Source organism: Fulmarus glacialis, unplaced genomic scaffold (genome assembly GCF_000690835.1).
Source record: "Fulmarus glacialis isolate BGI_N327 unplaced genomic scaffold, ASM69083v1 scaffold9292, whole genome shotgun sequence".
NCBI classification, from domain to species: domain Eukaryota; kingdom Metazoa; phylum Chordata; class Aves; order Procellariiformes; family Procellariidae; genus Fulmarus; species Fulmarus glacialis.
In genome coordinates, this window is record NW_009195904.1 from 2,455 (window position 1) to 17,998 (window position 15,544).

Consider the following 15,544-nt stretch of genomic DNA (forward strand, 5'->3'; position numbering starts at 1 on the left):
CAGAGACAAAAGGGTGCGTGCTCCTTTCCAGAGGAGCTGGTGTGCTGCACAGGTGGGTAAAACCTCAAGATGCCCATAAAAGAACTGTAAAGTGCCAGCCGTGGAGAGTCAAGCCACTTCCACGATCACCCAGATCAAGTACGAGTCAGTGTAATGATTATTTTCATAATCGCCTCATTGAAAAAGAAATTAATACTGCCTCTGAGCAGTATTACCAGCCAGCAGCAAGGCATAATTCATACTGCTGGTAGCTTTGGACAATTTTTTCTGTTGAGGAGTTCGGATGCGATGGGGCCCTGAACTCCGACTTTTGACCAGTTTTGTTGTGATGTGTCCCCTATCTTTCTCCATGTCAACTGTTCATTTTCTGACATGGTGTTGCCTTTCCAAGTCTGGCATCATGGCACACTTCCTCCTTGCTACCTGCTTTTCTTTGTGTAGATTTCCTGTTTGGTGTCATACGGATGTTTTTTGGCATTAAGTGGTGCCCTTCCTTTTGACTATAAACCTCATGGCTAAAGTCAGCTAGCGGGGTAGGAGCCATCTCACATGGAGCCCACTTCTGTATGATAAAGGTTAAGGAAATAATTAAAATTTCTCCCTTGACACACATCTCCTAAAGCAGGTATCTTCAGCTCCCCAAAAGTATGCTTTTTTTCTCTTCTATAAGATGACATGTAGATAGCTACTCTTTCTAAAAAAGAGAGAACACTTGTTCTATGACAACACATTTGCTCTTAAAAGATTACCAAAAGTGGCCAGGAATACTGAACGGGTAAGATCAATACCCATTGGTTTAATGTTCATCTGAGCACACACCGAAGTTTAGCACAGAAGAAATCTCTAAAGGAGAGAACCGCTCAGACTCATGTTTTGTACTTCCTGCCGAGCAAACAAATGCACCAACCTACAGAGTGTGAATTATAACTGTTCTTTTTGCAATCTGGCAAGGAAATAGCAGAAGTTTGAAAGCGGTATGTAGTTGAAATTGGGGAGGTCCAGAGGGAATTGTTCATGATGAGGGAGAGGGGATGGGAAAAAAATGAAGTTCCAGCTCCCGAGCCTTTTCTTCTAGGTAACTGCTACCGTTTGGAACCATGAAGTCAGGCAGTCCTTACGCAGCCACGCTGCCTCCGCCCTCCCCGCACTCTGCTGCCTGGGCTGCTTCCCCACCCGCGGTCCCTCCTCCTCTCCGGGTTATGGCTTCCTTCATGGCTGGGGCTGGTTCTGGGCATGGCCTTTGCCTCTTAGCTCTCCAGCACCAGCTACTTCCATGCCTCCACGTGTATTTGATGTTAATTCTGGGACATAAAGATCCTTTTCTGCACTGGGACAAGTCCCCTGAAAATCTAAGTTGCTGTTTTGAATTACCATTTAAGCCATTAGTCGCTTAAGGAAGCTTGCCAGAGTCAGCAGCCAGCAGTAATATATTTCTCGCATGCAAACCGTCTCCTAAATAATCGAATAGTCCACCACTACCCATTTTCTCTCTGTGGGAGCTGGATTTTCTGGGGATGTGTTTGATCTGCAACACGATTAGTACAATAAGACGGTGACACAAGTTTAGCAGTTGCTTTGTGAGATTTGGTTAATACCACGTAAAAAATGGTTCTCAGATTCTGCACACAGACAGGTTTATGTAAAATATATAAACATTCGTCCAAGTTGTTACAGATTGCATAAATATGGCATTTTTACTGTTGCATTTACAGATGTGCATGTACAATGATGTGCAAATAATCACAATTTGATTACAATCTTTGAAAGGTACTTGAACTTTGCATCCAAGTAACGCAATGAATGAAAAATGCCCACCAAAGAATTTAAATAGCAAACTTAAAACATGGTTTAAATTCATAACAAATTTCAGTGTCTTCTCAGTAAAACTTTCACACATTTAAAATAGTTTGTATTCATTTTATTTGTATATGTCAAAATACAATTTTTTTTTTCCAAAATAGTGGGTTTTGCAACTAGTTTCATGCAGATACAAGGTCTGCTCAGTACTACCAATAAAATCAATATAGCACAGTAGCCATTCATTTTTTAGATATAAAGAATAAATAACCTAAATATAAAACACTAAAATATTAGAAACACTTATTTAATCATTCACAGGCACCCAAACTTTACCAAATATAATCCAGAATATGCCTAACTGTCTTGTAACAGAACTCAATACGTTGCAGCCATTCAATTCTTTATTTTATGTTAGCGTAAGACAATGGAAGTCCCTACGGTTCAGACCCACCTCTCATACAGATCAATTACAATAAGATATCTCAAACTATCTGTGTACCTTTAAAATCAAGAATCCTGAGCTTGGTAGTAAGAGCATAACCTTACATCTTCAAAAAACCAATCAACAGAGAGAGGACATCATGCCTTCCTTACCAAAACGTATCCCACCCCCGTAAAACTAACCCCCACCCCCCAAAGTAGGCAGTAGAACACAATGACCTTTTTAAATGAAGGGGTACAAATTCACATTTAATATAGTATACAATATAATCAATAATACAATAGCTACTACAAGCTTTACAATGTACAATTTGTTTTAATGGCTGATCTGTTCAGTGGTTTTAGGCAATGAACTATGTGCCAATAGGATGTCGTATTTCGAATGGTTTAGTGAAAATATAAAAGCTGTTTCTAACAAAAGCGATCTTTACTTAAGTACTTTTTTTGTTTTTAAAGGCCACTGAAATGTATAAAATGGTCTGACATGATGGTGTTATCAAATTGGATGCCTTCTCACATGGCAACAACAGTGCATATAAACATTAATGTGAGTGTAATGGGTTATGTTTTTCAAATGATTTAGTACATTACTTTGGCTAGCACAACAGTTTTGGACAGCACTCAGATAAATACAGGTATGTGAAATGTAGTGAAGCAGTTATATTTATGCAATTTTTTATTATGGTGAACACTATCAAATGAAAAAAAAAATGGGAGGAAAAGATAACAAAGTATTTTATATAGTTTAGACCTTTTGTAAAGATAGGGCTCCATACAATGTACAATGTCTAAATTCTTTATACCATAAAAATTAATGAACTTTGTTAAACACACTATTCTGGAATAGCCTAATTTGCATTAACAGACATTTGCAATAGGGAAATATATTCAAGCATGCCACGTGGTGGTCTGAAAAATCAAACCAGTACACATTTATATATACAGCATCACTCAGTACCTGCTCAAATGAATGTGACGATTACAGGATCTAACATCTTTCACTACAAACTTTTTTTTTTTTTAAAGTGACCAATAAAGGCAGAAAACAGGACTCTTAAAATATTTCTAGTTTCAACTGACTTTTAAAGCATTTTGTATAGGAAATAAACGCATATTGCACAAACAGTGAAAGCAAATGTTCCACCAAACATCTCTGTTCCAGGTGGTTGGACAATACAACTCTAGGTAGCTACACAAATATGTAATTTAAAAGGGTGTGTGGTCTCTGCAAATGGTAAAGCTGTGAAAACACTGTACAAGAAAATCTGGTACATGAATAATTAGAAGGGAAAAAAAAAATCCAAACTTAAGATTTAAAGAAAAACTGAGTATAGAAAAAAACTGGGAATTGTGGCACAACAAAAACATTATTGAGTAACTGTCTTCTGTGAGAGCTGAAAGCTTTTGATGATGTAAAAGTGTTTATGTACAACTAAGGCTTACTGGTTAAATATCTGAGGCGTATCTGGCCTTGAACACTTTCCTTATTATGCTGTAAACAAGATTTCTCAGTCATTTTATCTTCTCAGCAGCTGCATTTTAACAGAAACAATGATCTTGATACAAAAAAACACACAGGTAAGAGGGCGTTTGGCAGGATATCTGAAAATGACAGTCTCCAAGGGATCTTCCCACTCTTCCAGTGACTGCCATACTATGGTCCACTGGAGTTACTAGTGATGTGCAATACCGTTATTTGCTGCTGTAGTAAACCCTTTATTTGGAAAGTTTGCTTATAACTCTGATCAAGGCCCCATTTTCATCTTTTAGCCTCTGGTTGTCTGCCTTCAGGTCTGGTAGCATCTATGAAAAATGAAACACGATGGTTATTTGCTGTCATACCCCAAGTAAAAGCAGCAAGACTAGACAAGCACAGGGGATAAAAATCTTTATTCAGCTTAAGCATCTTGGCAGTTCTCCCCCTTCATATCAGCGGTTGAGAAAAATCTCACCTTTTAGCATGATACAGTTAAGAGTTATAGATTAGGAGTTTTCATTTGCTTGGATTAGATGCACTAGATCTCAGTGGCGCAGATGACAAGCCTCTAACAAAAAAAAGTTAATTACCAACAATTTAAAGAGGCTTCTCTATACTGCACTTGCACAGTTTCAAAAAAACATGCTGCGGCTAAGCATATCTACCACTGTGCTCTTGGATGATTTCATCCTGATCAGATACAGTGTGATTCAGCTTATTAGCTCATAGCATTAATCTTCCAACCACTTCCAAACTCATGTTGAAGCACACATTCTATAATTTGAGATCATATCCTAGAATAGCTTGGTTCACACAAGATCAGATCACTGAAAGAGATCGCTGAAATACCAGGCTGCATACTCAGGCATACGAGTTAGGAGATGGCAAGTTAAGGTTGCCACAGGAGATGGGTGACACACAAGCGCAAAAGCTGGAAGGCAGAAGCCAAGTGAGGTGAGGGTTGGACAGGATCAGACAGGAAAGGAGGACAAGTCAGTGCACAGAGGTTTGTACTGGGAGAATATAACTTGTCAGAGAAACCAGAAGTAATCTCAGCAGTTCTCCATATCTACATTCACACACTGATAACAAACCACCTGTAATACTCATGGCTGAATTATGTGTATGGTTTCTAGCAGCAGGTTTACACAGGAGGTAACAGCCTATTCCTGCAGAGCGGTTATTCAGTAACCTCAGGTGCAAGTGCATGCAAGAGGTCTAAGTCCAGCTGGTGACCCATGTAACAACTGCTACATAATTTTTCATGATGAAATTCCCTTGCCACTAGTTTTGTTTCCATTTTATTCAAGCAAAATTATACTTTCAACCCCATTATATTCAGAAAATTATAATGGAACAGAAAGAACAGATAATTTTAAAAATGCAGAGTTAATTAACCCTGCATTACAGTAGAGGCTTCATTTACTCCAAAGGAGTCCTATCCACACTCCGTTCACCACACAGCAGACCCTCTCACAGAGTGAAACATGATGGTGCACTGAAGATGACTGAGGTTACAGGATCTCTAGTTTATTTACCTGCCAATATCAGAGTATGTGATATGAAGACGACAGAAGATCATAAGAGGAAGAAAGGTGGTCTTCAGAGCTAGAGTAAATAAAAATCATTTGCTAACCTGGATTCCAACTCTGCGCCATGGTGGAGATTAGGGCAAGCCACCTAAACCAAGTTCCTCACAGAGTCAGAGGGAAGCTTCCATTATAGTCAAGTTAAGAGCTGTGCTCTGAACAGAAAGTGCTGTAAAATGGTGATTACTTTCAAAAACCGCGTCAAGGTGTCTGAAATTGGGCAACACAAGTAATCGTTTGGCAATTTTCAATTATTATCTATGTTAAGTTTTCCTTAAGCTGTAAAAAACAACTACTGTTGTCTGAGATACACGTGCTAGGGGTCATACCCAGATAACAGGCGCGTGTTCCATGCATTTGTGCATGCACCTGTAATGTTAGGATAAACCTGGGGTTGTTCTATGACGTGGATCTGCAAACAATGAAACAGCCATTTGTTCAGGCAAAGCAACTAACACCTTTCCCTCCTCCTTTTTGTTCTGTTATGGACTTCATACCAAAGATCCTGGGTGAAACCACAACAGCCTTCATCTAGCCATGCACAAGGAAGCAAGGGAGTCTGATTTCGTTCTTGTTAATTGTGTATCTCAACAAGTGTTGTCGTGTACGCCTTCCAATGAAGCCTCAGAGTAACTCCAGGAACATCACAGTCCTCTTTCAACTCATGGACTAGGGACCTGCAGCCAATAATGCTTAATTACATACAGGCAGACCCACAGAGTGGTATATTTTCTGGTGAACTATTTTAACAAAAAGCCGCTGTTCAAATTTAGAGCTTTAACATAATCCAGTACCATTATATGTCTGCAAATCTCTGTAGATAGATTTTAATCCTGATTAAACTAATACGTGGAATAGGTATTAAGAAAGTATTTTCTCTTTTGTTGTGAGTCTGCTACAGAATAGGGGAAGACTGGTAGGAGATAAAAGCAGTTATGAGTAATAGGAGATTGATCAGGAAGGATAAGCTCAAGTAACCGAAAATACTTATGCTTCTCATCTGTACTAATCCCCACATATTTTAAACCTAGCCAAAGACATTTATACAATTTTCTTGGAGCAGTGCATTCCTATGGTACTCCTCATGAGGGTACACCACACACCTTTAACGTACAGAGGCAGGAAAAAAACCTTTGCAGCAAATTCAGTAAAATTACAGTTGCATACTGTACTTAACACTTTAAATTCCAATTTGCTTCTCACTAAAATAGCAAAGTATCTTCCTGTGATGAGATTCTTGAATAAGATTACAAATGCACTATTTTGCCTATCTGTATTATATGACTAGCTAGTAACTTTGCAGTGCTGTAGTTGAGCAAATAATTATTCAATAATCACCTGACATATATGGAGCCAACTCAGATCTGTACAGTAATAATAATGTCTGTGTTTGCTGGAGGATTTAACAGTTTTTACATACAGAACAACTTTGTAAGTTAAGATTACAAAAAGCTCATGAACTGTTAAGGTACCTGTTCAGATTAATCAGGCACACTGCTATGGTTAAGCTACCATCATAACGTCAAGCCTCCCTGCTGTGTTTCCATGGCTTTTCTTTTGCTAGCCCAGCTCCTCAAGCTCCACAATGATCTGCCGTCGAAAACTCCCCCTACGAAAAGGAATACTGAATAGTTTTCTGTGGGTTAACACTCTGAACTGGCTTACCATGGTTAAAGGAATGCCAGTGCTAGCAAAAAAAGATGGTATGGATGTGTGGCTATGGACAGCAGTCATTAGATTAGCTCAGCTGTGTTGAAAAACCACATTGTTAGCTGAAGCTGATGTAAGACGGGCTGCCCTAAAGGGACAGCTCTCCCTTTGCATGCAGCAGTACGCTCCTGCTGCTTTCTGCGTTCATTTAGTGATTCAACAACGCGGGGGTGAGATGGATCATGTAATGTAACGAATAAAGGGATTTGTTTTCAGCCAGGTCAGTGAGCTGACTTGACTCACTCAGCAAGGGTTAACACAAGGGAAAGTTGAGGAATGCAGGGCCTGGACCAGGAACAAGCTTTCTATCCACATCCTATTGCTAGACCAACTCCAGGAAGACGCGAAGCCAAAAGATAAACCTCTTTATTTCATGCCTCTTAGTTGGGAAAACCTGAGATCAGACTCTGCGAGCAGAATGACAAAACGTATGCTTATTGCCTTGCTTCTAAGCAGGATGGGGGGTAGGCGAGGGGAAGCAGTTTAACAAGAGTCACTGTGCAGAAGGTAATCTTTTTTTTTCACTTACAGACCTTAAAAGCTTACTGAAACTTCCACCCCATACAGCTGTTATACAGGAGGAGGAAGAAAGACATCTAGACTTGGTGTGGAATGAAACCACATTTTGTTCCTCATAGAAGTTTTGAATCTCCAGTGAGCTTCTGAAACAGCCCTGCAATAACACTAAGGACAACAAACTGGTATATTTCCCGAGATGAAACACAAAACAGTTCATACCTTTAACAGTCGGGGACTGAACCAGATGGCCTAGTAAGTATGAACCAATCTGACACACTAGGCAGGTTTTTTTCTGTCTGTGTTTGTACAGTCTTTGCATGATAGGATTCTGGTCCACAACTGGAATGCCTACATATATAGCAATATAATCAATAACCTTAACTCAGTGCTAAAACTGGGTATTTTAAGCTGTCTAGATAAAAATAAGGATTGGCCAGAACCACACAGGAAGTTAATATGTGAAAATATTAATCGACTTGAAACTCCAATACATTTTTGAAAGGAAAGACTTTGGTCCGCTCTAAACACTAAAACACACAAATGTAAGAAATAAAGTTGCTAATGCAACTGTTCAGGAATGCACAGTACTGAAACCACTTCTCAAACCTTCTTTAGTTGAGACTAGATTTGTATCAACTCTATGCACTTCAATTATACTGCAGTAAGAAAGCTCAATTCTTAATTTCAATTTATTAGAAAAATAGAGGCAGATCTATCTATCTGAGCATTTACTTAAACATTAAAACAAGGGAGTGACTTCAGTGTATCCTAGTGCAAACTCAAATCCCTTCAATTGTTGCCAGGGTTTCAACATGTCAAAGGTCTCCTGGATCATTGCCAATTTATCTTCAAGTAAGGGAGGACAAGCTTCAGTGCTAGTAAGGACAATACCACACCATACCAACACACCTGCGACACCTGTAGTTGGTACACTGGACACCATGCTTTAGCCACACTTCCATAACCGAGCAGCAGTAAGTCAGTTTCTGACACACAAGTGTTAATAGTAAAATTCTACCCAAGCACAAACTGAATGTCAACACCTGCCTGGCTACACAAAGGAGAAGGCAGAAATTACAAGTCCACAGAGCGCAGTTGCCTACAGGACCCTGACAGCTTGGCAACCACTCGGGTCAAGGCCCTATTCTCAGTCACCAGTCGCTCGTTTATGTGTCTCAAAGATTGTATCTGCTTTATTTGTTGCAGGTTCTGCAGGAATCAAAGAAATAGGAGTGAAAACGAGAAAAAAACATGTACATTATGTTTAAAAGAACTAGAGATGAGCAGAATTGAAAGATAACTTAGAAGAGACGGTCCTGTTTAAAGTAGATAAGTCGCTGTGAAAGGAAAGTATCAAACAAGTGGCACATTCTTGAAAAGCAATCTAAGAAACAGCAGTGATTCGTCACAGCTTTCCAGAACAGTTCAGGATACATTAACAATGAGAGCTATTCCTGGAATTCTTTACTTAACATCCTAATTGCACAAACTAAACCTCCTATTCAAAAGTCTGTAAAGAATGACACATTTAATATATACTTTTACACAGCGGTGCAACAAATGATAGGAAGAGTATTTAATCTTTAATTCAAAACTTTCACATGTTGCTTATTGAAAGTAAGCTTTTGAAAAAAGGCAATATATTTGCATTCTCTATTTTTCTCGGAAGCCCAACCTTTCCTAACAGGAATTTGCAGGTTGACGATAGAAGCTCACATCCTGTCTTCCACTCTAAACACAATTATTTTCCTATACCATAGTTTGCTTTCTACATATTTCACTTCTAAAGACCCCTCAAGGAACCACAGACATTGTGTCCTCCCTTTCAGCAAACTATCTTGGCCTGAATCCAAGGGAGCTAGAGGCATCGTGGTTGCGTTCTGCCTACATCTGCCTGTCAGCTTCAATTACTTCAACAAAACTTCGTGCACGTATTTTAATGAAAAGTATTTGGAAGTTAATGCCGTTTCCAAGCACCAGGGGGAGCTCAAAAATGAGCTTGAAAGGAAACTTTATTAATCAATGATAAATACCAAATGTCAAAACAGTGGTGGTACTTTAAAATTTTGGAGTGCAAAAATGTTTTCTATTTCATCATGTCCCACTAGTTTTCTAGTCATACTTTAATTCTATCAGTTTGGTTGACCCTGTCCAATACCATATCCAAGGACATCATACAAAGCAAACCTGCCCAATTTCTCACCCTTCTTAATCGTATCAGAGCACTTAACATTGATAAACCAGGAAATGAGAAAAGTCATACCAAGACGGGTTAAAAAAATAAAAAGCCAGAAATGAATTTTAAAAGTATTTTCCTTCTGGGATTCAGTTTATACATAGTTGAAAAAAAGGGAAATCAGTGCATGTGGTAAATGGTACTTATTTGTCAACATCTGAAATCTATCCACAGCTTTTCATTAACTAAAAACTGATTATTATGCACTCTAAACAAATTAAAACTTTGATATTGCTAACATGCTGTCTAATACATAATTTAAAGAGCACGAGATAAAGGTTGAAGCGACATTTTATGCTTAAATATCTATGGAATTATATGCTACCGTTATTTTTAAGTTAATAAAATACAGAGTATCACATCAAAAACATAGATTGCAATTCCATCTTGATTAGATCAAGATATGTTTCACTGCAACCATCTCCGAATGTTTCTTGTTAGCCAATAAGTTATAGAAGCGTAAGTCTCAGTGCCTTCTTAGAAGTCCTACATGTATGACTGCTTATGCCAGCATAACAGCTTCGCAACAAGCTATATGACGTGAGAGATTTTGAAATGCAGCTATAACTTAGTTATTTTATAATGAAATTATAGAGACCAGTAATACTGCCAGACTACATGCTGCCCTGACATAGCCATACATTTTGTTATTAGTAGTTTAATGTGTAATAGTTTACTTACTTTCAGTTCCTCTTCCATTTCAGATATCCTTCTTTCTAGAGCTCTTCTTTCCTAAATCAAAAGTTGTGTGTTAACACTGAACAATACAATTTTTTAAAAATTACTTCTTGTCAATACTGTGGTAACAGTGAAATACTTCAAGTTTCAAAGATCATACAACCAAAAGCATAGTGTGGACAGGAAACTTGTGATGGCAGTGATATATAGAAATTTTTTCAATATGGAATTTTAATATCTGAGGAGGAAGAGATATAGAAACGTACATCAAGTCCTACAAAATATACCCCTTCCTTTACACAAATTTAGACAAGTTGTAAGTACTATTTCTTTGGATTTATTTTTCATGAGCTAGGCTTCTGTAATAGCTTAGTATACAAGAAATGCAGAAAATGATCAGAAACAAACAAGAATATTAAAAGAAACAAGCATAAAAGCATAAGCTTTCATAGACAAGCAAACGTAGCTGAAACATCTGTCTCAGCTCAGTGGGATCTGTTCACACTATAAACTGCAACGTAGTGTAGATACACCCAAATTTACATTAAAGGAGTTCAGCTGAGTACCAAAGAAATCTAGCTACGTAAGACCACCTGCTTCTTGAGCAAATGTTTCCTGAATATTTTCTGCGTTTCTAGTACAGTTTTATCTTCTTTTTTTTTTCTTTTTACCTGAGAAGCAGGGGAAATTATCCTTTGTAGAGAACTTCAGTTTGTTTTGATTACACTGATTACAGTACCCAAGCTAGCTTATTGAAAGTCAGCTTAGGGTTTTCTATACTATGCTGCAGTCTGCAGTGCAGACACACTACTGTATTTCTAAATGACATTATTTTGTTTAAACATAATTTTCAACATATCTGACAGATGAATAGCTAATGCAATAGACTTCAGGGGTTTATAGCTTGATTGCTTGCTTTCCTGTGTCAGAGAATGCAGTGTGTCTCATTTAAAAGCAGCTGCGGTTATCAGTACTCTACATTCAGACTTTTCCGAAGTGTGAAAGGCAAAAGCAACAGATTATTGCGAAGTGGACATATGCATCTGCATACAATGGTGTTATGCAAACAGCAAGCAGCATTGACTGAGGTGTGTAAAACTTTGGTTAGATCATACCGCCCAGTAGATACTGACTCTTGCCGGTCACCTTTCAGATATAAATCATTTGAATTTAGTTTAATCATAGTGCATTTATACCCCAACATTTTCTCATTTTAGCAAAAACTTTAAAGGTTTATCAAAGTAATAGATAACTGCAGTTTTTAGTACTTAATGTACTTAACTCCTTCGAGTTAAGACTTTTCCCATAACAATACTGACTGATAGTAATGGGCATAGTAAGTACCAGTAAGTTAACTGCAGTAAGCAAGTGACTAACAAAAAACCCACACCATCTTACATTACTTAGAATTGTATCAGTTACCTACTAGCTTTGTAGAATAACATATATTATCAGTGTGCTTATATTAAGCAATATTTGACAATTCCTGCAATTACGAAGAGATGAATGATCAAATAAATCTCAAAATTTCAGATGGTTACAAATCATTAGTCCTTTTGATGCATTTGCTTAACTAGCATGTTGAGCTTGTCTAAGAACAAGTATTAGCAATAAAAGCCAATTAAATAAAATCCTTATTTCATTAACTTTGTACACTTCACATTACATAAAAGAAACATTTAAATGGACTGGCCTAGATATAAGATTTATTGTAAAGAAGTATTGTTCTGATTAGGTGAAGCTATGCTTCTCTTTTTCCTGAACTGCTTACTGTTTTATAAACTGGCTTGAGGAACGCCAACAAAGTAACACATTGCAGTTTCACTGGGAAGATTTGCCAGTATTATTTGATTAGTCCCTGGACTCAAAGAAAAGGTTTGAAATTTATGCAGTCTAAAATTTTATGATATACTTCAACAACTCTGTAAGGTATGCCAAGGAACATTTGTAACCCTCAAAATGAAAAAAATACATGCTAGTCTCTCAGCTTGTAGAATACAATAGCTCATTTGTATTTATCAAAGCAACTAGGAACCATAGTCTTGGTGCAGTGAGATTGACGTATGGGGATATACACAAGTGAAAAATTGACTCCAGAGCTATAAATTGTTAAGAAGTAAAACCAGATGTATATACCTACATATATTTGTAAATGCAGTAATACCAAAAAATATACCGCCCCACCACCCAAATTCCCAGACGATGAATTCTAAATTTGGGGGAAACTGGTTAAAGGTACCTACAATTCTGAATTCTGATTCAGACTGAAACCTTGCATTTTGAGTTTTATTATCACATCATATGAAATTCTGCAAAGGACTTTCAGCGTATTTTTCAGAGTGACAGGTCATTAATGAAACCCTTATTTTTGCCTACGTATTGCTAGGACCTTGCATCTGTGATCCAATGTGTACCCCCATCCGTACGGAAATAGCCCCTTTCTGGTAAACAGTTCTCAAATGAACAATATTGACAATACATCACCAAATCACCTCATGGAAACCCACTTCTGAAGGCTGAGTTCAAATAAAATTCAAAGCCAGTATTTTATAAATTTTATTACTGTGCAATTCTAAGTTTAATAAATGTTCCCATCATCTTTACTGAAAAGGTATGTTTCAGCTTGAAAATGTCATAGTTCAAAGGTGCCTTCAGGTTTTTCTCTGCCAGCCTTTTATTTCTTCCAATTTATTCTCACCACTTTGCTCTTCCCCTCCCCTTTTCTCTATGTAATTTACATAAATATCTTCAGTTTTATATTTTATTTTAGTGAAGTCATATACTTGGAAAAGTATACTTAGAAAAGCTCTACAATTTGTTTCTACCTTTTACATTTATATTGTTACATTACACATTAAAAAGGTGTCTTTAAAATTATTCTTAAAGATCCACAATCTGAACTGAATTTGGTAAGCTTATTTCTAGAGATCAGCTATTGATGACTAGCAGCTGAGAATTCTGCTTCAGTCACTTTCAAAGTGAAAGTAACTCCAGATTTTAGTAATAATAACAACAAGGGAAACACAATCACAAATAAATTCCTGTTTTAAATTCTTGTCTGAAAATAAGTTTAAAATTATAAAATACAAGGAACATCTCCTAAATCTTGTGTAAATCATGTTTCAGCCATACAGCATTTTCATTAACTTTATTTTTTTACTTTAGTACTTTAATACTAATACATTTAGGAAGAGTAACATTTCTGAAAGACATTTTGCTGTTGGACTAAATATCTTTTTAAAAAAAAGGTGCAAAAATTTCTAATATAGCCAATTGTTTTAATGCAATGGACTATTTTGGGAAAAAGCAAAGCAGTAATTTAAAACTGAAATAATGTCTAACTATGCAGTACTGAATGCTCTGCAGTATGGAACCTATATTGTAATGGATGCAGCTAAACATATGAAATAATTAAATGTCCACTTTTGTGGCCATAATAGCAAGCAAGAAACCAATTAAAGCTGCTGATGAAATTTTTCTACTGATGAAATCACTGTCTACAGCAGGATGCCAAAAAATCAAGGAGAAATTGGTGCTAAAAAGCCGCTGGAGAGATTTTTAAGATAAAGATAATGGAACTTCAGGAAGTGCCTGAGAGCATTTCTACATCTCTGTGTGCTCCTATAAAATCTACCAAGGTGTTTGTTTATACACCAGACAGGTTTGTAGAACTAAAAATTGTTTTCTAAATCTCATAAACCAGAAAGTAAACATAAAAGGCTAGTGAATGTGAAGTTTACCAGGGATAAATAAATGTATACCATATCACTTATTACTGTCAAAGTCCACTTAGTTTTCTTCCCGTTTAAGTGTCTGATGTGTGACTCCAGGATCAGGGGAGGAGAAAGGAACATGTGGACAGGGTCATGAAGGAAGCCAGGACCACAACAAAACCAATGTAGTTTGCTTTACATTGCTGTGGAACTAAACTTTTATAGGGATGGATTTTAAACTAGCATGAAACTACAGCCTAAAATTATCCTGTGTCCAACTTCTGAAATAATTCCTGTAGTCTATCTCACATATGGATTTATTACATGACTCCTTTCCCATTCAATTTAGGGTTCTCTCTGACCCTGATTGCCCCTCTTCCCACACTGCTTACTCATTCTTCCCCCCCACCCCGGTATCATATTCCCTCTGGAAAAAGTTACAGTACAAGGAAAGAGACAGATTATTATTAATTTTATATCATTAGCAGGTTTAAGGTCTCATGTCTGTGAGGTAGAAACAGCTACTTCATTACCAACAATAATTGGTAAAACAACACGCATGCCTCTGGAAAGCTCTGAGGAAATTAAAGTCTCTGGATGTTGGAAATGCATTAGAAGATGAGATGCTCTGAACCTGCTTAACCCTCTGGAGTGCCAACATTGTTTTGGATGAGATGGAACAAGCAGCAGAACCCTGGAGGGCAGTGGGGTTTTAGAACTTGGTTATCACAAACCAACAGGCAACATGAAGGCAATTCTTAAGAGTAATTCCGACTCACAGTATCTCACATTCATTGCCACTTTGAAACCTAAAATCCCCAAATCTTCTAAAAAATGCAAGTTGTAAGAAAGGCTTCTGTTCCCACTAAAATATATCCAAGCCAAGGGTTGCAAAACAAACCAGAACAAAGCCTGAATTGGAGTACTTAAGAGATCTTTGGCAGAAACTCACCCTTTTCTCCATTTCCAAGAGTGATCTGTCAGCAAATCTTTCTTGTCTCTGAAACACACAATTAATAAAGACATTGGTACTTGTTCTTAAACAACATCAAACTGAGGAAAAACAATTCAATTGGACATTTTAGTATTCTGTCCAAAGTATGTCTTCAAAAGCATTTTAAAGTGTGTTCAGGGAAGTAACACTGAAATAAAGAATAAAGAAGAACGAACTGGATTTATCACGCACTTCCTCTGTGACCATCCCTAAGTAATTTAATCACTACATAGCCTTTGGCAAATAGGAGTAACATAGTATTTCTATCTAAAAGCATTACAAAACAAACATCTTTTTAGTGTACTTCACTGATATTTACAGGGTACACATGGAAGACACTCAAGTACTTATACACAGGTAAATTGTGGCAAATGTGATCTGAGAATA

The 15,544-nt window shown here is 37.2% G+C and overlaps 1 protein-coding gene across 3 annotated transcripts in view; it reads right to left on the reverse strand.

The window, feature by feature from the left end:
- Positions 1 to 1,906: 1,906 nt before the first annotated feature.
- PPP1R12A (protein phosphatase 1, regulatory subunit 12A) overlaps positions 1,907 to 15,544 on the reverse strand; it is a 79,199-nt gene continuing 65,561 nt past the window's right edge. For 2 of the 3 annotated variants that reach the window (XM_009588253.1, XM_009588251.1), the window contains 3 exons: positions 15,116 to 15,163; positions 10,454 to 10,504; positions 1,907 to 4,044 (listed from right to left, as the gene is read on the reverse strand). In XM_009588253.1, coding sequence (XP_009586548.1) covers positions 3,958 to 4,044; positions 10,454 to 10,504; positions 15,116 to 15,163 — 186 coding nt within the window. In that variant the 3' untranslated portion in view covers positions 1,907 to 3,957. Of the gene's footprint in view, positions 4,045 to 10,453; positions 10,505 to 11,583; positions 11,597 to 15,115; positions 15,164 to 15,544 lie in introns of all 3 variants that reach the window. The other variant, XM_009588252.1, reaches the window with a different exon arrangement.